Source organism: Bidens hawaiensis, unplaced genomic scaffold (genome assembly GCF_021521415.1).
Source record: "Bidens hawaiensis isolate Kalapana, Puna unplaced genomic scaffold, B.hawaiensis_p1.1 tig00019691_1, whole genome shotgun sequence".
Classification (NCBI taxonomy): Eukaryota; Viridiplantae; Streptophyta; class Magnoliopsida; order Asterales; family Asteraceae; genus Bidens; species Bidens hawaiensis.
The window spans coordinates 125,731-147,199 of NW_027492993.1; the positions used below are offsets into that span (position 1 = coordinate 125,731).

Genomic DNA, 21,469 nt, shown 5'->3' on the forward strand with positions numbered 1-21,469 from the left:
CTTAACTTAAAATGCAAAAACATTAGTTTTTATTGTGTTTTATGGATCACGAGCTTAACTTGGATCCCGTTGTTTCAAATCTCCTTAAAGATTGTCTCATATGAGATGACCACTTTAAGTTGTCGAATGCGAGCGCTCCGGTCGCCTTCCAAATGTTTGGTGTTGAAAACATAAAAGCCTCTGTGGTACGTGGACTAGTGTTTTGACATCCCGTTGTATCTCGATTTATTGCTTTTGTTATTATCGTTATTTGAGTCGAAAACATGAAAAAGACGCGGTGGTACGTGCACATGTTTAGACTCCAACATGGTATTTTAGTAAAAAGGTTTTTAGTGTTGGAATGTCAAGTCATGGTGGTTCATGCGCGACTTTTCCACCTTTAAATCTTAAAACATTATTATTACGTTTCAAGAATTTAAACCATTTTTCCTACATTTGTTATAAATTCTTATCACGAGTCTTCATTTATAAACGCTATAATTTTTTTCTTATTGTTGATAATTCCTTTATATCTCGATTTTATATGGTAAAATTTTACACCACTTTTCTCATTTCGTTTCACAAGGATTTTACACCACTTTTTATTGCATCCGCCACCATGAACCACCGCACCTCCTCCACCGTCCACCACCATCATGACCACCTGAACCCACCACCACCCACTAATATTATATATATATATATATATATATATATATATATATATATATATATATATATATATATATATTGCTACTATACAATACTAACCGTACGATTAAAATTTAAAAGCACGCGCCTTCTTTTAAAAGGGTCAAATAATTACCCTCGTAAGTCACTCATCTACTTCTGGAACGGCGATAAGTATTCCCAAAATTCAACCTCATAAGTCAATATTCTTAAAATCCTTCGACGATTCGTTTCTACTGTGAAGTAAAAGCACAAGCACAAGCACGAGTTGTTTAATTATTCTGGAACGGAACCAAAATGAAGAACCCTAACTCATCTACTTCTGGAACGGAACCAAGGACGAAGCAAAAGCACGATAGGTCTCAGAATGAAGATGGAACAGGTGTTACTTTATGATTTTTTTAGCGTTTTAGATTTACTTAATCTTCAAAATGTAAGAATTTGTTTGAATCTTCTTATGTATTAATGCGTTTGATAAGCGTGTTGTTATTGTAATACATATCCTTGTTTTTTTAAATCTATGTATAATATTAAAGCATGTTATATGTGTATGATTAGCGTGTTATGGCTTTGGTATGAGAATTTATCATTGTGATGTTTTATAAGAGTTTTCTGTTTTCTTGTGATTCGTGTTGTTATCCCCTACCCCCCATGTTTTATTGTATGTATGTGATTCAGTTGTCGAAAAAAACAAGACTGATAAAAGGAAGACTAAAAAAGTTGCTCCGGTGGGGAAAACAAAACATGTTGTGGAAGCAGACTCTGATTCAGACCTTGACACAAAAATCGACAGGTTGTTGTCAAAGAGTAAACAGATGGAACACAGCACCTCTGGCCCGGACTTTCAGCTTCTGAAAAAGAGAGCCATTAAAGAAAAGAAGCCAGCCGAGAGGGGACAACCTTTTGTTGAATTTGTAGACAAAAGGTTGATGAATAGGTGTGCACCTATTAATATTGTTGATGCAGTGAAGGCAATGACCATTGCCCAAAAAACTTGTGTTGAAGAAATGGGTTTCGGGTCAAAGTTAAGACTTCAAGTAACCCAAACTCCAACAACTTTGGGATATTGGTTGCTCATGAACTATAATAACCGTTTAAATGAACTGAACATTGGGAGCGGTGTTATTAAGATAACACCACAAAAAGTACATGAAGTGTTGGGGATACCAATGGGTAAGATCCCTGTTTTAGGCAAGAGTAGACCAAGATTGGGGGAAGATGTTACTACAGATTTGTTCAAAAATCAATTCCCGACAAATGCAAGAATAAGTTTAAAGCATGTGAAAGACAAACTAGCCGCGGATCAAGGAGTTGGTGAACTATTTAAGAATAATTTTCTTGTGATGGTCAACACCTGTATAGGATTTATGACAAAATCAACAACAGTCAATCAACGATTCATCGCCGCCATTGATAAAACCTCAGATATTCCAAATATGGACTGATGCAGCTATGTTATTGAAAACTTGAAAACGACAAAGGAAGAATGGAGAGGCATCAACGTTCAATACAACGGTCCGATCACCTTCCTTGTGATGCTTTACACGCATGAATACCAGAAAAATATGGTCCATTTGGGACTCCCGTCACAACGCCTGCAGTCAACTACATAACTACAACTACTCTTAATAAGATGGAAAAATACTTGGAGAATAATGGTCCTCCCTTAGAAGAAGATGCTACTGAGGTTGCTGCTGCTGCTGTGACGTTTAGTGTTGACGGGAAAGGGATTGATGCGGCTGCTGCTGCTCCTGCTGCTGTGACCGTTAGTTCTGCCGGGAAGGGACTTGATGAGACTGCTGATGCTACTGTTGTTGATACTGCTGCTATGACAGTTAGTTCTGCCGGGAAGAGACTTGATGAGACTGCTGCTGCGGCTGCTGCTGCTACTGCTGCTGTGATGGTTAGTGCTGCCAGTAAGCCTGGAGTTGAAGAAAATACTGCAGCTGAGGAGAAACAAGAACATGGTATTAAACTTGTTATTTTCTTCTAAAAAACTCCCATATCTCTTATCTCTACATGCATTTTATGTAATACAACATTATATGTAATTAAAAAACAGATGGTCAAAGTGCATCTGAAACAGATAATGCCGATCAAACAGCTGAACAAGATTTGGATGATTATGTAAGCGATTATTCACCTTTATGTTTGCAAATGCCTATCGTGCTTGTTGACTATTATTTAACTCCATTACAAATGGCTGGGATAAATTGAAAATGTTTTTGAATTAACAATAACTATATTTTCTTTTTACAGTCTTGGAATAAGGCAATGGATAACAAGTTGAAGAAATTTGATAAAATTTGCTTCGAGATCAACGAGTTGATCCGTCAAGGATAGGATAGGCATCCATCAAATGAGAATATCTTTGCTAGATGTTGTGAGTGGGAAAACAGATTCACTAATAATGTGGTCCCTAAAACACAAGATTCAGATGTTGGTGTTGGTGTTCCAGTGGCTGCTCTAAAAGGTATTTGGGCTAAATTAATTATTAGTATAATTAAAACGCTCTTAAAACACTTATGCTGTTATTTTAAACTTATTACATCTGTGTGATGCAGTTAATTCAGATGTTGGTGTTGGTGGTCCAGTGGCTGCTCAGAAAGGTATATCATATATGTACCAGCTTAATTATATACCAGCTTAATTATAATCACAGTTGAACATATTACATCTTTGGCTGTCGTAAAAAATGATGCAGGTGATGCAGGTCAAGAAAACAATGTCTCATGCACAGATATTGATGAAGTTGTTAATACAGTGCTTGCGACGTTAAAAGAGGGTATTTAGTTATAAATAAAAACCAAAAGGGGTTGAAGGTATTTAATTATAGTTACAATTATTTTAAGTCAAATTTAAAGTGAGTTATTTTATGTTTAACAGTTGACACCGGATTGACAACAAGTGATAGCCTGAACTCTCCATATATTCTGAGAGAGGTTGACGCATCCGCTAGTGTCACAGAAGATGAAGAAATACTTTTAGAGTATATATTTTTTTGTCTTGAAAACATTTGGGAGGAGGTCTTCAAGTCCGCTCACACAGAATCGTTCAAGGTGGTCTTTGAAATCTTCTGTTCTGGCATTTATATAGCCACCAATGCAATGGATGCATTCGTTGAAGTAATGAACTATGAAGAAAAGAAAAAATCTGCAGCATCACCGTTCAGATTCTTTGCTACAAGCACTGTGCTGGTACAAATTAATCTATTTTGTTTGTACTATTGGTAAACGCACAATAAACGCTTTAATCATCTGCATTTTAATTATTATACAGACAAGTGACCATTATGCTGAGTCAAAGGGTTTCACAAATAAAGAAAGACTGGATGTGTTTTCAAACAACATCGAAACACAAATGGCAAGGAGTTGAATTCTATCACTCAAGGAGGTTGCTATAGTGCTCGTGCCAATTCTACATATCATTTCTTTGTGGTTACCTTCAATCTTCAAACAGGAGTGATAGAATTACTTGACAACAATGCAAATCAAGAAATACCAGCTAATGCAAAGTTTAAAAGCTTAGAAGACAAATCAAAAGCAATTAGAGAGAAATTTGAAGAAAGATACGGAAAGACTCCTGATATACTGGTAAACATAAATACCTTTAACCCAAAAAACATACATACCTGTTATAAAAATTGTCAAAATACTTAAATTGCTTTATATTCTGTGTAGAGAAACGTCTTTTGCATGTATCTTTAAACAATCAAACACCCCATTGCTCAGCAAATCCAAGTAGCAACAATCAATAGATTGAAGATGGCATGGAGAACAACAAGTAATGGAATAGATTGTGGTATTTTTGCTATGAGACACATGGAGAAATGTGATGGGAAGAAACTATGGGGGTCTAATCTCAAAAAGGAAGACCCTATATAACAAATACAGCTAAAAGGGTTGAGGTCAAAGTATTTGTGTAAAATTCTCCTCTCGGATATAAACCGAAACATAAATACTCTTATCAAAAATGCACTGCTATTCCATGAAAATGACGACACTCGTTTAACCGGAGAAGTGTTGATTGATGAACTTAAGAAAAGGCAACAAAAAATTTGAATGATTTCATGCTATGTACTTTAAGATACTTGTTATGATATGGACTTATGGAGATCTCTAGTCTTCTGTTATCAGTTTGTAATGCACTTTAAGATAATAGTTACATGTTGAATCAATGTTTTAACACAAACATAAAAATTTTATTATTACCAAAACACACATATAAACACAACATCACAAACATACAAATTTTATTACTACTAATCTCTGAGTGACATAAGAAACTTCAACTTCAATTCCATTGAGCAATTCAGTTCAAGAATTGCCTTGCCCAAAAGTTTTAACTCGTCAAGCTCTCTCTGTCCTACATCAACCATAAACAAAACAGCAAGATCTCGGATACAACTAGCGGGCATCCGAGTAAGAACTTTAGTAATGAGATCCCTGGCATCCAAGTTGTTGCTAGTCTTTACAAATTCTTCAGTATGAGTTTCCCGACAAGCTTTATCTACCTCGATTTGAGCCTCAATTCGCCTTCTGAGGGCAGCCTTTTAGGATCTGGATGATGATGATGATGACGAGCAATCCATTATTAACTAAAAAAAATAATTTAAAATTATGTAGGTATATGAGTTTCACAAATGTTGTGTAGGTATATATAACCCAAAGGCTCACAGACAAAACAAAAGGGTGTCCCACGCATGGGAAACGCACCGGACGAATAGTAACTTGTCTCATGTGTTTTTGTTTAATCTAGAGATTACTTGCATTTATATCACCTGTCAGAATTAATTGATCACATTATACTCACCTGTCAAAAATGCCGGGAAAAATATTATGGTAATGATAGCCTACATTAAAGTTAAGCTATATCTTACTAGATCTTATTATATCTTACTACAAATCAAACTTAACTACATTAAGTTTGGTTATTCAATCACACTAACAGTTTCAGAAAGATAATAAAAATGAGTTCTTCTGAGAAAACCGTGAAGGCCATAGTGAAAAAAATGATGGATTTTCAGAAAGAGAAAGACGACTCTTTGTTGAAGAAAGTCGAAGCGATTAGGGCTACACTCGCAGCCGAAAAAACAAAGACCTTGTAAGGCCCCGTTCCCGGTAGCCCTACTTTAGCGTCGGATTTACTCATAAACACAGTTCTACATATCAGAGTTTATTAAAACTTTCGCGGAATATAAAACTTTAACCGTTTATTACAAAACAATTAATCTTTTCTTTAAAAACATAACATACGGTCTCATATTTTAAAACATCATTTCTTCTACCTTTAGATGCCAGCCGTTCAGTCCATGCCATGTGTCATCCTCACGCCTTCTCAATAAACATATATACCTGTTTACCTGCGTGCATACTAAAAGTCAGCTACGCTGAGTGAGTTCTAGTTAATCAAGCAACTTATCATACAACCACTTCATACATTATATATATATCCGAAGACACATAATCCACTGGCTAGCCTGTTCACCTTACCACTTAACCACTTAATTGCCCCTAATCACTTAGCCACTTGTTTACGGAAGCACATAGAGGCTTGCCCTCCCACGCACTCCCGTTATGCCACTTAATAACGAAGGCACGTATAGGCTTACCCTACCATGCACTCACATTATGCCACTTAATAACGAAAAAACGTATAGGCTTACCCTATCACGCACTCACGTTATGCCACTTTAATAACGAAGACACGTATAGGCTTACCCTACCACGCACTATCGTCATGCCACTAACACCCTTACTAGACCCTTGCCACTTCTATCACACTCTACCTCTACCTGTCTATAACCCACTTCCTATCAGCACATTGTTTACATAATAAGCAAGTCACCTCAACAATCATACACACTAATAACCACTTGAGAGTCACCATCCTTGGCGATACGTGCAATATCCGAAGATCGTTCACGCACCGGCAAGCGTTAAATATTAGCTACTTGTATAACATCTATAGCATACACTTACCACTTAAGGTAAGTGTATTCACACTTCACATCGAGTATGCACACAGCCCCGAAAACATAACAAGGAAATGGGGCTAGAAACTCACCTGAACTCTACTTCTTCCTTCGATAGTTGTTAATCCCTCCTTTACTGAGCTCGGCTGAATGTATATAAGTTATACGTATTAATACTCGTCCTATCGTATCAGATTACTTTTACTTAGTATTAAGCGAACTTTTCATTTAAGCGAACTTAATGTTTAAGCGAACTTGTCATTTAAGCGAACTTAATGTTTAAGCGAACTTAACATTTAAGCGAACTTAACCTCTAAGCTAACTTAACATTTAAGCGAACTTAACCTCTTAGCGAACTTAACATTTAAGCGAACTTATATGGCGAAGTTGCTTTGGCGAACTTGGCTGCAAGCGAACTTAGCCGCAGGCGAAGTTACCCAGCATCGGCTACTGTTCGCACTTAACCCCTATAATCACCTCCGTTCTCACATGAAATCCTTTATATGATATTAACCAACCCCGTGAACGTCCCCATGATCGATATCGGGTAAAACTCGGCCCGGAAAAGTATAAAGTTTGGACCTTTAAGCTAAAAACGTTCAATACTAAATCTAAGGTTTGTTTTAAATGAGACATATTCAGCCGTAAGTTCGTTTCTAACATCAAGTTTGCTACTTTAATACTCGTTTATACCCGATCTTTGCTAGGTTCGAGTTTCACGGATAACCGTTCATAAAAATGTAAACTTTAAGGATAAAGGACATACCTTTACGTGTTTTTAAGGTTACGGTTAGCTTGGTGATGAACTAAAATCTTGTATCTTGCTTGCACGCTCAAGATCTATTAAGTTATAGGCTCGGTTTGGTCTCGGATTGCTCCTTAGCTCGCGGCCGTATATGGTGTAGGAAGTATGTGTGTGTTTTTGAGTGTGTAGAGATTTGGATGGATAAGATGGATGGAATGGAAAGGATTAGGGTTTAAGGGGGTATTTATACGCCCTTAAGCCCATGGACCTAAGGCCCATATTTCCTTTTGGTCCACGACAAATCCCATCTAATTATCCTACTTAGTCTTCTTATTTTGCTATTATTATTATCGTTCCACTAACTCGTTTATTTCACCCGACAAAATAATATATTAAATATTACTTTAGAAATTTTGGGATGTTACAAGTCTTCCCTCCTTAAAGAGGTTTCGTCCCCGAAACCTAGCTTATTCCTTGTAATAGGAACACTTTTTGTATTTACACACTTTATTGAATCGCCTCCGCTTTATGGGTCATCCTTCTTACTCTTGACTAGCAGTCATCGAGTGGTGATCATGTGTTTTAGCTATTAAGGTAGCTTTCTCATGAGGCCCTCGATGAACCAAGTCTCGTCTCGTCTTCCCAAGGACTCTTGTTTTATATAATAACGCTAACCCCTACGGCGATGCTTTACCACTACACAACTATTTATCATAACCAACATGCATTCAAGATGATTCATAAGTCATTCATACAAAATCACAAAAGGCCACAATTAGTTCATAACATAAAAGGAAATCATTCAAAGGTTCGACGATGACATAAAAAAAACTCCTTAACCGTACTAAACATAAAACATATGTGACATGCCACTTATTTTTCTTGCAACTCCCTCAGCAGCTACTAGACCATCCCTTCACGCATCTCCTCTTCTTTCCTCCACTGCCACGGCTTCTCCACACTCCCTAGCTATGTGACCAGACTTACCACACTTGTAACATTTCTGGTCCTCGGTGCATTCCCGGGAGATGTGTCCCTTCTTCCCGCATCGGTAGCACTGGTTTGGACCAGCCTTGCATTCTCCCAAGTGCATCTTTCCGCATACTTTGCATGTTTCTCTGCGTGCCATCTTCAGTGCCCTCTTCTCCGCGTACTCCACGCCATCTGCAGGCCGTTTGTTTCCTTTCCCTCCTTCCTTATTTCCCACTTCCACATCATCCGCCGCCAGATCATCATAAACCATCTCTGCTAACTCAACTGCAGACTCAAAGGTAGCAGGTTTGTTAGCCCTGACTAACATGCGGACCTTTTGGGGAAGTCCCCAGATGTAGCACTTGATCCGTTTCTCCTCAGTGTTTACCATGTCAGGCACCAGCCTAGACATGCGGTTGAATTCAGTGGTGTACTCGCGGTGTGTCATCTTTCCCGCCTTCAGATTCAGAAACTTCATCTTAGCCTTCTCAACCTCAGCATCAGCACAGAACCTTTTCATCACTAACTCCTTCAGATCTTCCCACTTCATGGCCTTGATTTCCTCTCGACTCCTTCTTTGCTCAATTGATTCCCACCAATACATTGCCTCATCTTCAAACGATTGGGTGGCATAACCGACAGCTTGGTCAGGACGACACTCGCTGATTCGGATAATTTTATCCATGGCGGTTATCCACTGAAGAGTGGCGATTGCGTCTCCTAAACCAGTCAGCTTAGGCGGGTCACAACCTTTGAAGGACTTATAGTTGCAACCGCCTCGGCCCCTCTTCCTATCATCAACTTTCACAGACCTCACCTCACTTGAATCACCCTTTTCCCTCTCATCATTTTTCCTACCATCACCACCTGCCCCTTCGGCAGTTCTTTCACGGCTTCCAGCAGACCCTTCAAAGGTAATATTCTTCACAGCAATAGCTACAGCTTGGACAATAGCTGCCTGAATTACAGGATCCAGTTGAAACCCTTCGTTGTTGTTCGGGTCTCCTCCAGCTGCGCTTTCTTCGTCTCCGGTGTTGGAAGCTGCCTCTACTGAAGGTTGCCGGACAAGACGAGGCCTGCCACGACGTCCAGTGCGTCCTCCAGTTCCAGCAATTTCTCCAGCTCCAGCCATCATATTCTAAAAGAGAAAACACAAACGTCATCACTCAAGGAACTATTTAGTACAATGATAGTAAGGCTAACAGGTAATAACAGTGGCCAGCTGTGATTAACTGATCACGTTACTTTTCGTGTCCCATACACTTCCCTTTATGAGTCTATTTGTGCTGGTTCTACTTAAGCAGTTAGTCAAATTAAACAATCAATTATTCCTATCCCTGTCGTTCACATATCTATTCTTTCTCATTAACATACATCATTTAATCATACACTTTACCTTTACTGATCTTGCTTGAGCGACACGTGGCATTCTTGAACTGGCATCTTCTTTCTTTTCTTACTTAAATCCCATTCTCTGTTCGAGTCTAAGCATGTAGGATGCTTAAATCTCTCGAACTTTGCTCTGATACCAACTTGTAAGGCCCCGTTCCCGGTAGCCCTACTTTAGCGTCGGATTTACTCATAAACACAGTTCTACAAATCAGAGTTTATTAAAACTTTCGTGGAATATAAAACTTTAACCGTTTATTACAAAAAAATTAATCTTTTCTTTAAAAACATAACATACGGTCTCATATTTTAAAACATCATTTCTTCCACCTTTAGATGCCATCCGTTCAGTCCATGCCATGTGTCATCCTCACGCCTTCTCAATAAACATAAATACCTGTTTACCTGCGTGCATACTAAAAGTCAGCTACGCTGAGTGAGTTCTAGTTAATCAAGCAACTTATCATACAACCACTTCATACATTATATATGTATCCGAAGACACATAATCCACTGGCTAGCCTGTTCACCTTACCACTTAACCACTTAACTGCCCCTAATCACTTAGCCACTTGTTTACGGAAGCACATAGAGGCTTGCCCTCCCACGCACTCCCGTTATGCCACTTAATAACGAAGGCACGTATAGGCTTACCCTACCATGCACTCACATTATGCCACTTAATAACGAAAACACGTATAGGCTTACCCTACCACGCACTCACGTTATGCCACTTTAATAACGAAGACACGTATAGGCTTACCCTACCACGCACTATCGTCATGCCACTAACACCCTTACTAGACCCTTGCCACTTCTATCACACTCTACATCTACCTGTCTATAACCCACTTCCTATCAGCACATTGTTTACATAATAAGCAAGTCACCTCAACAATCATACACACTAATAACCACTTGACAGTCACCATCCTTGGCGATACGTGCAATATCCGAAGATCGTTCACGCACCGGCAAGCGTTATATATTAGCTACTTGTATAACATCTATAGCATACACTTACCACTTAAGGTAAGTGTATTCACACTTCACATCGAGTATGCACACAGCCCCAAAAACATAACAAGGAAATGGGGCTAGAAACTCACCTGAACTCTACTTCTTCCTTCGATAGTTGTTAATCCCTCCTTTACTGAGCTCGGATGACTGTATATAAGTTATACGTATTAATACTCGTCCTATCGTATCAGATTACTTTTACTTAGTATTAAGCGAACTTGTCATTTAAGAGAACTTAATGTTTAAGCGAACTTGTCATTCAAGCGAACTTAATGTTTAAGAGAACTTAACATTTAAGCGAACTTAACCTCTAAGCGAACTTAACATTTAAGCGAACTTAACCTCTAAGCGAACTTAACATTTAAGCGAACTTAACCTCTTAGCGAACTTAACATTTAAGTGAACTTATATGGCGAAGTTGCTTTGGCGAACTTGGCTGCAGGCGAACTTAGCCGCAGGCGAAGTTACCCAGCATCGGCTACTGTTCGCACTTAACCCCTATAATCACCTCCGTTCTCACATGAAATCCTTGATATGATATTAAGCAACCACGTGAACGTCCCCATGATCGATATCGGGTAAAACTCGGCCCGAAAAAGTATAAAGTTTGGACCTTTAAGCTAAAAACGTTCAATACTAAATTTAAGGTTTGTTTTAAACGAGACATATTCAGCCGTAAGTTCGTTTCGAACATCAAGTTTGCTACTTTAATACTCGTTTATACCCGATCTTTGCTAGGTTCGAGTTTCACGGATAACCGTTCATAAAAATGTAAACTTTAAGGATAAATGACATACCTTTACGTGTTTTTAAGGTTACGGTTAGCTTGGTGATGTACTAAAATCTTGTATCTTGCTTGCACGCTTAAGATCTATTAAGTTATAGGCTCGGTTTGGTCTCAGATTGCTCCTTAGCTCGCGGCCGTATATGGTGTAGGAAGTATGTGTGTGTTTTTGAGTGTGTAGAGATTAGGATGGATAAGATGGATGGAATGGAAAGGATTAGGGTTTAAGGGGGTATTTATACTCCCTTAAGCCCATGGACCTAAGGCCCATATTTCCTTTTGGTCCATGACAAATCCCATCTAATTATCCTACTTAGTCTTCTTATTTTGCTATTATTATTATCGTTCCACTAACTCGTTTATTTCACCCGACAAAATAATATATTAAATATTACTTTAGAAATTTGTGGATGTTACAGACCTTCCACTCATGTAAACTCATGTTGTGGGAAGACGACAATGAGTTTTGAGCAATGGTTGCTGATTATCAGCAACAACAGTCTGAATGCTACGACTCAGTGTGTGAGACCCTGGTTGACACCATAACTACGGTGTCAACCAACATGAGTTTTAAGGAGATGGGGGCGGAGACTGTGGACAAGGCGGGGTGATGGTGATGTTAGCTTTGCTGGTCTTGGTTTTTTTTGTGATGTATTGTAATTAATGGTACTTTTTGTATGGCATCTTTTGATGAATGGTAAATATATATTATCTTAAAATGCTTTCTTAACATGTTTTATGTATTGTAATTAAGGGTACTTTTTGTGATGCATCTTTTGATGAATGGTAAATATGGATTAATGGTTCTCATCTTTCTTTGTTAAAAATGCGTGTAATCAATTAAGTTAAAATATGTTATATAATTGTTCAAAAGAGTCTATTACGCTTGCAACTCGCTACTGTACAAAGACATATATTAATATCCTAAAACACTAATAAAAAGCATGTGTACAACAACTCCTTTCTAAACCCTCCTATATATATATACTTATATATCTAGTTTTGTTTTCAATAAAAACTCCTTTTTCACCATGAAAGAAATCTCATCGAGGACCACCACATCCAGTAACAGAAGCAATCGATCTCAGCTTTATTGTTTTTGTGGTCAAGAAGCCATTCAAAAAACATCAAGCACCACCAAAAATCCAGGTCGGAGGTTCTACAATTGTGCATCTCAGGTTAGTGAAATTGCAAATAAAGTTGGAATTCATCTACAATTGTTGACCATAAACCCTATATTTTTTTCAACTTAGGGCAAAAAATGTGATTTATTTATATGGTCTGATTGTGTTTCATCCACAAGATCTGATGTGTGCACAAGATGTACATACATAATTCCTATCTTGATAAGGGCAAATAAGTCATTAGAGGATCAACTTGCAAGGAGTGTAGCTTCAAGGATTGAATTAGAAAAAAAAGTGAAGATATTGTATTTTATTTGCTTCTTGTTGTTTTTTGGGCTTTTAATTAGTTTTGTAATTAAAAGCTAATAAACTTTGTTATGATTTTAGACCAGCTATTTTTATGTTTTTGAACGCATTTAAAGGCTTAATGAGTAGTTTAGTTTGAGTGTTTCCAAAATCATAGTGTATTTACTTCATTAAAAAGAGGTTATTATAATATTTCATTAAAAAGAGGTTATTATCAAAAATCAATAAAAATATGTTCCCTCCTGAGTTTCGAACCCGCGATATTTGCAATCTATGTTTAATCACAAGCACCTCAACCATTTGAGCTACACCCTGAGAACGTTATGGAACCTCTTCTAATATTTATATAACGAAATTTAGAAGTTTAAAATTTTCGTTTTTACCCGCCAATTAATCGAGTTATCTTCTGGAAGACTCCCAAATCAATTAGCATTGACCAAATAAAATCTCAAAATCTCACCAAGCCCTAATAAATGATCTATTGAACTCTCATCAATCTCAATCCTACCAAACAGCTTCATTAATCTCAGGTGAGTACCAAATATTTTTGCTTTTAATCAGTTACATTTATTGGCGTTAGTTAGTATATATATATATATATATATATATATATATATATATATATATATATATATATATATATATATATATATATATATATATATATATCGTTGATGACACAGTTAATAAAAAAATTCTTGGAAGATGAATAAGTTTTGGATGTCAGTAGGCGACAGTTGCAGTAAAGCATATAGAGATGGTGTTAAGGCATTTCTACATTTTTCAGTTCGTAATTGCAAGGAGACATCACCACCAATTTCTGTTTCATGTTCATGTGTTAAGTGTGTGAACCACGTATCTCTTAGTGTAGACGATGTAGAACATCACTTGTACAAGTTTGGAATTGATAAGAATTATACTACTTGGATAAAACATGGAGAAGCCGACACCAACATTCCAACTAATTATGTTAATAATATTGGGTTTGCCTGCACCTGCATTCCAACTACTTATGATAATAATACTGTGTTTGTTGACACCAACATTCCAACAGATGCCTGTGAAACTGTAGAAATGGTAAATGCTACAAAAGACAATTTCAAAGGCGACAAGAAGTATCAACAGTTTCTACAACTACTTGTTGACGCCGAGAAGCCCTTATATAAAGGATGTCTTGACTTCACCAAGTTTTCTGCATTAGTACAACTACTCAACTTGAAGAGCAAGCACGGGGTATCTCATAAGTTCGTTGATGAACTTCTGAAATTGTTGAAAAAGATGCTACCTGCAGATAACGAAATGGTAAATAATATGTATGAGGGCAAAGGATGATGAAGGCAATGGGCTCAGGATACGAAAAGATACATGTGTGTATCAATGACTGCATTATTTACTATAAGGATTACAAGGATTTGAATGCATGTCCAGTTTGTAACAAGTCGAGGTGGAAGGTGGATGAGAAGACTAACAAAACTTACATAAACACGCCCGCTAAGGTACTGTGGTACTTTCCCATTATTCCACGATTCAAGCGCCTCTTTCAATCAAAGACCACAGCAGAGAATTTAACATGGCATGCCACGAGTACCAATAAACCACGTGTTTTACGCCACCCATCAGATTCACCAGCATGGAAAGCCATAGATGACAGGTACTCCGATACCATCGGAAGCGATCCAAGAAATCTTCGTCTAGGGATTTGCACTGATGGGGTCGACGTACATAGAGGCAACAGAAACCACAGTGTCTGGCCTATTTTAGCAGTCATTTGCAACCTTCCACCTTGGATTTTTATGAAAAGAAAATTCATCATGCTTTCCTTATTAATATCCGGAGTGCCAGGAAACAATATTGATGTGTTTTTACAGCCTTTAATTGACAATCTAGCATCTTTATTTGAGGTCGGGGAGCCAACATATGATGCATATAAACAAGAAATGTTTACACTACGTGCAGCTGTGTTATGGACGATTAATGATTACCCTGCTCTTGGTACACTATGTGGTTGCCCTTACAGTGGATTCAAAGGTTGTGTGGTGTGTCGGGGCGACACTCAGTGTGTTCGAATTTTTCACACAAAGAAGCAGAGTTATGCTGCCCACAAAAGGTATTTATCACATGACCACCCGTTCAGAAAACAAACAAAGACGTTCAACGGAAAAGAGGAGATGAGAACCACTAAAGAGCCTATGACAGGGGAAGAGATATACTACGAGGTCAAAAACATTAACAATGAATGGGGAAAGGGATCTGAATCCCTAAGTGGGAGTAAGAGGAAAAGGGATAACACAAGGTCGCAACCATATTGGAAGAAGTTCAACATATGGTACCAACGGCTTAGCTATTGGAAGTATTTACCTGTCCAACATTGTATTGATTTGATGCATGTTGAAAAGAATGTGGCAGAAAGTATTATCGGGACGTTGCTAAACATTCCCGGTAGGGCAAAAGAAGGATTGGCAGCTATAAAGGATTTGGAGTTTTTAGGGATTAAAAAGGAGTAGCAATCGAAAGCAAAAGGCAACAATACAGAACTGCCTACAGCATGCTTCACATTATCAGCGCAAGAAAAATACATGTTTCTTGAAACACTGTATAAACTGAAGGCTCCACTAGGGTATCGTTCTAACTTCTCTAGTTTGGTGAATCTTAAAGAAAGGAAGCTACAAGGTCTTAAATCACATGATTATCACATGCTTATGCAACAGTTTCTGCCCTTTGCAATACGGTCCATCATGCCAGAACCAATGAGAAATACTATAATCAGGCTTTGTTTTTTTAAGTCAATTTGTAGAAAAGAAATCATTGTAGAAGAGCTTGATAAGATGCAGGAAGAGCAAATAGTTACACAGTGCCTGCTGGAGAAGTACTTTCCGCCATCATTTTTTGATGTCATGGTTCACTTAACCGTGCACCTTGTAAGAGAGATTAAATTATGTGGGCCATCATGCTTTCGTTGGATGTATCCCTTTGAAAGGTGTATGAAGGTTACAAAGGGCATGTGCGAAACAAAACTTATCCAGAAGGGTGCATTGCTGAGGAGAACATTGCGGAAGAAACAATCGAGTTTCTGAGCGAATACCAAAAAAACATCAAGAGTACTGTTTCTATTCCACATGATAAGCATGATGATAATGGGGAGACAATTCCTGTCACAGGCGTTAAATCAGTTGAAGTTTCTCCTGATCTTTTCAAGAGAGCACATTTCTTTGTGCTGCAGAATACGCCTGAAATAGCATCGTATATCGAGTAAGTATTACTAACATATACTCTAAATTATATATATATATATATAAATATATATAGGGTGCAGTTACTGTACGCTAATGACTTAACGCGAGACGTTCAAAAGCAAAAAACAAAGCTAAAAACCTAAAACGCTCAGCAAACGCACCCAAAATCAATATATATATATATATATATATATATATATATATATATATAAATATGTATATATATATATATTAATTCACAATATATTACACTCTTACTTGCAGACAACACAAGACCTCTTTGAAAAACCAAATTCCTGGGAAACGACAAGCATTGCTGGAGAAGGAGCATACTTTAAAGTTTGGTGACTGGTTACGCGACAAGGTAGATCAATTTATTAAGTCTTCTATAATTTTTAAAATTCTTTTATAGTTTCTGCAATGTAGGTGAAGAATCTAATCCTTGTAATGAAATTCAGGTTGAAAGAGAGCTAGCGGGCTCCCAGGTTCTGTATCGGAAACCGTAAAGTGGATTGCACACGGAGCACACCGCAACGTTTACAAATTCGACTCGTAGGACATCAACGGTTTTGAATTTCGTACAAAATCTCATGATGGTAGAGTTTACCAGAACAGCGGGGTTGGTGTAGAAGCGGATGACATGCACATCAAAAATGACGTGGTGACGTATGGACAAAACTTTTATTTTGGGGTTTTGCAAGAGATATGGGTCCTAGATTATCATACTAAAAGAATTCCGGTCTTCATGTGCCAATGGGTTGACCGTAAACATGTCAAACATGATATTCTTGGTTACACGTCGGTCGACCTAAACAAATTTGGCCACAAGGATGATCCGTTCATATTGGCCTCGCAAGCACGCCATGTGTTTTATGTTCAAGATCAGCTGGATAGAAGAAATCATGTTGTCCTCATGACTCCACCCAAGAATTATAGGCATTCGTATGACGAGGTCAATGAGGAATTTAGTACGGTAACTTTCCCTCATGAGGGTAATACATTGCCACTTGTACAACCAAATCAACTGCTTCGTAATGAGTCCCCGGATGATTACTGGAGGCCCGGGGAAAATCCTACAACTATTCGTAATGGATATTGACACCGATGTCGGGGTTGTCGACCCAGCAGTTGTGTTCGTTCGGCTAGTTAGATGTAAATAATGTTTAAATATAGTTGTGATACATGATATCACCATTCTTTACTTTGTACTTATTAATTCAAACTAAAGAAATATTGGTTGTTTTTAATACTATTACTACTTATACGTACATGCCGGTTTGTTGAATTCATTTCATCTTCTAGCTATTTTGATCAATTGGTGTCAAGTTCAAACATACATCATGTTACATAGATAAAAGTCACAATTGACTTGTAGTATACCATAGTAAGATCAATAAAGTTATTACACTCATAACTGACTTGTGCTATATCAAAGTTATATTAATACAAAGAAAGCCCAAAAATGCATCATGTTGTCTAGGGTGTTCGGTGACAGTCATCATTTCTCGTCTGATGGTTTTGTTTCTTGCACAACCTCTATTTGGTTATGTTTCAACAGCTGGTTTCCTGCAAAACATTATCAACTCATTTTTTTAAAAAAAAGACCATTATGCCCTTCTTTCACTAACCTGCATACAAAAATTGTACCCTCCAGACTTTGAAGAAGCCTTTGAACAAATAAAATTCAGTTTTGAAAAACCGCTTCCAAACTCAATGCCATCACCAATAACCTTAGATTTAAGATTTGGTGACGGCATTGAGTTTTGGAAAGGATTTTATCAAAATCTAACATCTTTGGGAAGTTTAAGATCTGTGGAAACCTTAGATTTTTTCTGCTTGGCCAAGTTTGGAATTCACATAACATATATAAAAGTGTAATAAGTTTCAGTCACCAGTTTTATGCAGTTATTAAAGTCTCTGTTGTTATATAGTTGGTTGTTGAGTGTATACCACACTATAATTGATACTTACTACCTATCAAAATGGTTTCCACACGCTTTGGAAACGCATAGAAGCTACTTAATGTTGGAAATTAATTACATTTATAACTACTACCTGTCCAAAATCTTGGAAATATATTTATGTAATGATAGCCTACATTCAAGTTAATTAAAATAAAAAAAACTAGTATATCACACGCTTTGTACGCTTTAAATACTTGTCAATAATCTTGGAAATATATTTATGTAATAATAGCCTACATTCAAGTTAATTAAAATAAAAAAAACTAGTTTATCTTACTAGATACGCTACAAATCAACTGAACTACAATAAATTACTGTCTCAACTACCAAAAAGTAAATTTTAGATCTATTTTGTTATTCACTCACACTAACATCTATTTTAAAGTTATTTATAAAAAAATCAACATCAACTACGCTTCAAATACGCAACCAAAATATAATAATAACATTTACAGTTAATAATAACATTTACAATAATAACATTCACATAACATATAAATACCAAAATATAATAACATTTACAATAATAACATTTACATTAATATAGAAAACCAAATTACATAAAACTAACTCCTAACTAGGGATGGCAAAAAAGCCCGAGCCTGACGGGTATACCCGAAACCCGAAATAAATGGGACGGGTATACCCGAGGCCCGATGGGTATGGGCCGGGTATGGGATTAGGATTTAAAAATTTTCGCCGGTACGAGCCGGGTATGGGATTAGATGATACCCGGCCCGATTACCCGAATACACATACCCATTTACCCGAACCATATACCCGAATTATATACCCCAAAAATTCTTTGTATTTCATAGGTTGTGAAGCATTTATATAGAAAATTATATAAAAATTATAATGATATTATATATTTATTGTCATTCTTTTATATATGTAGTGCATTATATTTAAATTTGTAAGAATTGTTGTATGGATAAATGGTATAAAATAATTACAATGATTAAAAAAATGTACTTGAAAGTCCAAACGGGTATACCCGATACCTGCGGGTATGCCCGATACCCGACGGTTAATTACCCGACAAATACCCGACGGGTAATGGGCCGGGTATGGGACACGGTTTTACAAACGGGTACGGGTATGGGATTACCAATACCCGGCCCGAACCCGGCCCGTTTCCATCCCTACTCCTAACATCCGATTCCATATCGGAATCTACATCCGATTCTGGAGTCCTGCTATCAGATTCTCTATCCGAATCTACATCCGGATTCTCTTCTGGAGTATGAGAGGGCATGATCCTCTCGTACATGCCATCTAAGGTGTAGGTGGAGTCCCTAAGCCTATGGAGGCGAAGGTTCACCTGAGTATGGAATGCCTCATAAACGGACACCGCCTTGAAGTGCTCCAAGTCGTTCAACTCGATGTACGCCACCTCGATTCCCAGCACTATCATTTCAATGCTGAAATAATCAGCAGTCGTGTACCCAAGCCACCTAACCATTCGGTTAAGTTGTTGGTATGTGAAGGTGTGAAGGTAGACATAGTCCACAAACCTCACCCTTTGATTCCTCCGGACGGCGCCGGAAAAAAAAGTGGAATTGTATGGTGAAAAATGTGGGGTCGTAGTAGATGGGAGCATGAGCACCCAGTGCACGTTTGAGCCATGTTGAAGCCATTATCGGAAATTATAATCGGAAGAAAGGTGGATTGTGATTGTGATTGTGGATTCTGATTATGAATTGTGCTTGTGATTGTGGATTGTGATTGTGACTGGTATTTAAACACCATCGGAACCCGGCGGTACATCTCCCTTACAATTTGAAATTGGCGGCACAAGAAACTGTAAAGGCAATGATGACGTCGCCACTCGTCAAATCACCGTGTGGCCATTAATGATGTTTGAACACGCTTAAAAATATTTTAGTGTGACCATTTATCACTTATAGCCACACATAATAAGTGTATCAGTGACAATAAAAAACTTAGAAAAAATAAAACTAAGATATTCTTTGGTCACACAACCTCATAAAAGTGGCCATTAATTACATTTGGACACACTTAAAAATATTTAAGCGTGACAATTTCTCACTTATAGCCACACATAATAAGTGTATCCGTGACAATAAAAAACTTATAAAAAACAAAACTAAGATACTCTTTGGTCACACAATCTCTTATAAGTGGCCCATTTGAACACATTTAAAAATATTTAAGTGTGACAATTTATCACTTATAGCCAAACATAATAAGTGTATCCGTGACAATAAAAAACTTATAAAAAGCAAAACTAAGATACTCTTTGGTCACACAACCTCGTATAAGTGGCCATTAATTACATTTGGACACATCTCTTATCAATACAGTAGCCGTTTATCAAATTTGGCCACACTATTAAAACATGTGGCTAGTTAAAAGTCATATTTGTGGCTAATGCATGTGTTTTTGGTCATATGTATCAAAGATCAAACAAACTATGACTGTAGGTCACATTTCGCCACACGTTTTTATAATGTGGCTAGTTTTTGTCACAGTTTTTTTCAAAGTGTGGCGAAAAATACCTGAGTAGGTATAGAATGGTCACGTGAAGAATAATATGTGTGGCCAAAACATTCTGAAAGGTTTTCAAACATGGTCAAAGACCTTTTAGCCACACATTTAAGCCGAAGTGTGGCAAATCGCCCAGACCACATGTGTGGCCGAAGGTCGATATTCACGTAGTGTTCTAACTTACTATAATATTTTCGTCACAAGACATTAGGTAACGAACTTGGTAAAGAGATTTTCATTACGCAACTTTGCATTCCCAAAAAACGACATTCATCATTTAATATTGAGACCCCATAACAAATTTTGACATTCAAATTTCGTATTTTAAATTTTCCTCATAAGCAAAAAAAATTTACAGTAATCTTTATAAAAAAATTTTTTGTGTGGTTCACACGCTCGGATTTCAAAAATTCTACTTATATAATATATATATTCATATATATATATATTAACTTGTAATTTTAATTATCAAAATTTTCATAGACAATTCAAACATTATTTATAAATTATGATATTTTCAATTTAATACCTACTATTAGTCAAAATTTCCCTAAACGTAACAACAAGTTCCCAAACACACGTATCCCATCTCAAACTACCGCCTCAAATCAAACCACACTTACACTTTAAAAGTTTCCCGCGCACTCATATCTTTACTCAATATGAACAAAACCTAAACGTCCAAAAGTATACCCTCACCTACCCAAACCCCATGCAAGTCCAAGATATACAAAAATCAACCCAGCAAATGGCCCTAACTACCGACACTTCTACGCCA

General features: G+C 37.2%; 1 protein-coding gene across 1 annotated transcript; it reads left to right on the top strand.

Moving 5' to 3' along the window:
• Window positions 1-13,500: 13,500 nt before the first annotated feature.
• Window positions 13,501-15,794, top strand: LOC143559070 (uncharacterized). Its single transcript, XM_077047771.1, has 3 exons — window positions 13,501-13,562; window positions 13,698-15,392; window positions 15,778-15,794. Exons 2-3 carry the CDS (start codon window positions 14,312-14,314, stop codon window positions 15,792-15,794), a joined length of 1,098 nt encoding a protein of 365 aa, XP_076903886.1. The 5' UTR covers window positions 13,501-13,562; window positions 13,698-14,311.
• The last annotated feature ends 5,675 nt before the right edge of the window (window positions 15,795-21,469 follow it).